The 1382-nt window shown below is 65.6% G+C and overlaps 1 protein-coding gene across 1 annotated transcript; it reads right to left on the reverse strand.

Moving 5' to 3' along the window:
• Positions 1–1316, reverse strand: BBK36DRAFT_117380 (hypothetical protein; the record flags this gene model as incomplete). Its single annotated transcript, XM_024895884.1, has 1 exon — positions 1–1316. A coding segment is annotated over one exon (1278 nt), but the record flags the coding sequence as incomplete, so codon positions are not given.
• Positions 1317–1382: the final 66 nt, after the last annotated feature.

Here is a 1382-nt window from a genome sequence, read left to right on the forward strand (position 1 = left end):
TATCGCCCTCGTCGTTTTCCTTCACGGTTTCTACCCCACTAATGGTAGTTTCCGCCCCAGCCGCCGCGTTGCTGCTGCTGTTGGCCTTGCTGCTGTTGCTGACCGGTGCTGTAGTAGCCTCCGCTGCCGAACCCGCCCTGGCCGTACGAGCCATAGGGGGTGCTGTGCTGGTTGCCGCCGGCGCCGGCGCCCATGCCGTAGCCGCCGCTTCCGTGGAGGCCGTGGCCCTGGAGGTGGCTAGGGTAGCCACCATAGCCGCCGCCCATCTGGGACGTCTGGGGAGGCGGCAGGCTGCCACTCTGTCCGCCGGGAGCAGTGTTGGTGGCTGAGCCGGGCCGGGGCGCGCCCAGAGAGGGCGAGGGGCCGGAAGCGGTCTTGCTCTCGCCGAAGGGCTTCAGGTCGTCAGCGGAAGATCCGGCGCTGGGCTGCGTCTGGCTGCTGAAGGACTGTCCCTGGGACTGGAAGGAGGAGGCGCCGCGAGAGAAGCTGTCGTTCATGCCGCCGAAGCTGCTTCCTCCCAGGCCGGGCTGGCTGGCAGCCTGGCCTGAGCCGGCGCGGCCGTAGTCGCCAAGACCGGAGCCAAGAGGGCTCTCCCGGTGGAGGGACGACGGTCCAAAAGTTCCAGGAGACGACGTGTGGTCATACGGGGCGTTGGGAGAGACGCCGTAGGGCTGGCCGTAGATGGCGCCCTTGCCGTACGGACCGAATCCTCCCTGGCCGTAGCCCGAGTAGTACTGATGGTAGTACGGGTTGCTGTAGTACGGGTGGTTGTATCCGGGGTATTGCCCATGGGCCTGAGGCTGCGAGCCGGGGCCTCCCTGCTGCTGAGGCTGTTGCTGCTGGGCCTGGGTGACGGGGTTGGGGGTGGAGTGGCCGCTGTTCTGGTTGTCATTGCTGCCACCGAATCGGGGCTGGTTGTGGCCGGTGCCGCTCTGGGGATACTGGCTGAGGTTATCGCTCTGAGAGGCGTTGTAGCCTCCAAAGCCCCTCTGCTGCGAGGGGACGCCCTCCGGCTGGGCATGCGCTCCCTGCTGACCGAAGTGCTGGCCGTAGAAGGCGTACGGGTTTCGGTCCTGCTGGTTTGCGGTGTAATAGGCTGAGTAGTCGCTGGGCGCGGAGCTGAAAGCGGCACCGGGCTGCTGTGCGGGAGGCTGGGATGTCTGAGCCGCAAAGTTATCGAACGGCGGTTGAGATGCGGGAGTGGCTCCCTGGTTGAAGGGGTCCAGAGGCTTCTGCTGAGTAGCCGACAGCTCGTGGGGACCGGCCTGACCGAATCGACTAAACTGTTGAGAGTTGGGAATAGCCTGTTGAGCAGCTAGAGATACTGTTAGACAATCGATCGGCCATGGTCTGCGGCACAAAAAGAAGGGGGGGGGGGGGGG

This window comes from Trichoderma citrinoviride (genome assembly GCF_003025115.1).
Source record: "Trichoderma citrinoviride strain TUCIM 6016 unplaced genomic scaffold BBK36scaffold_342, whole genome shotgun sequence".
NCBI classification, from domain to species: Eukaryota; Fungi; Ascomycota; class Sordariomycetes; order Hypocreales; family Hypocreaceae; genus Trichoderma; species Trichoderma citrinoviride.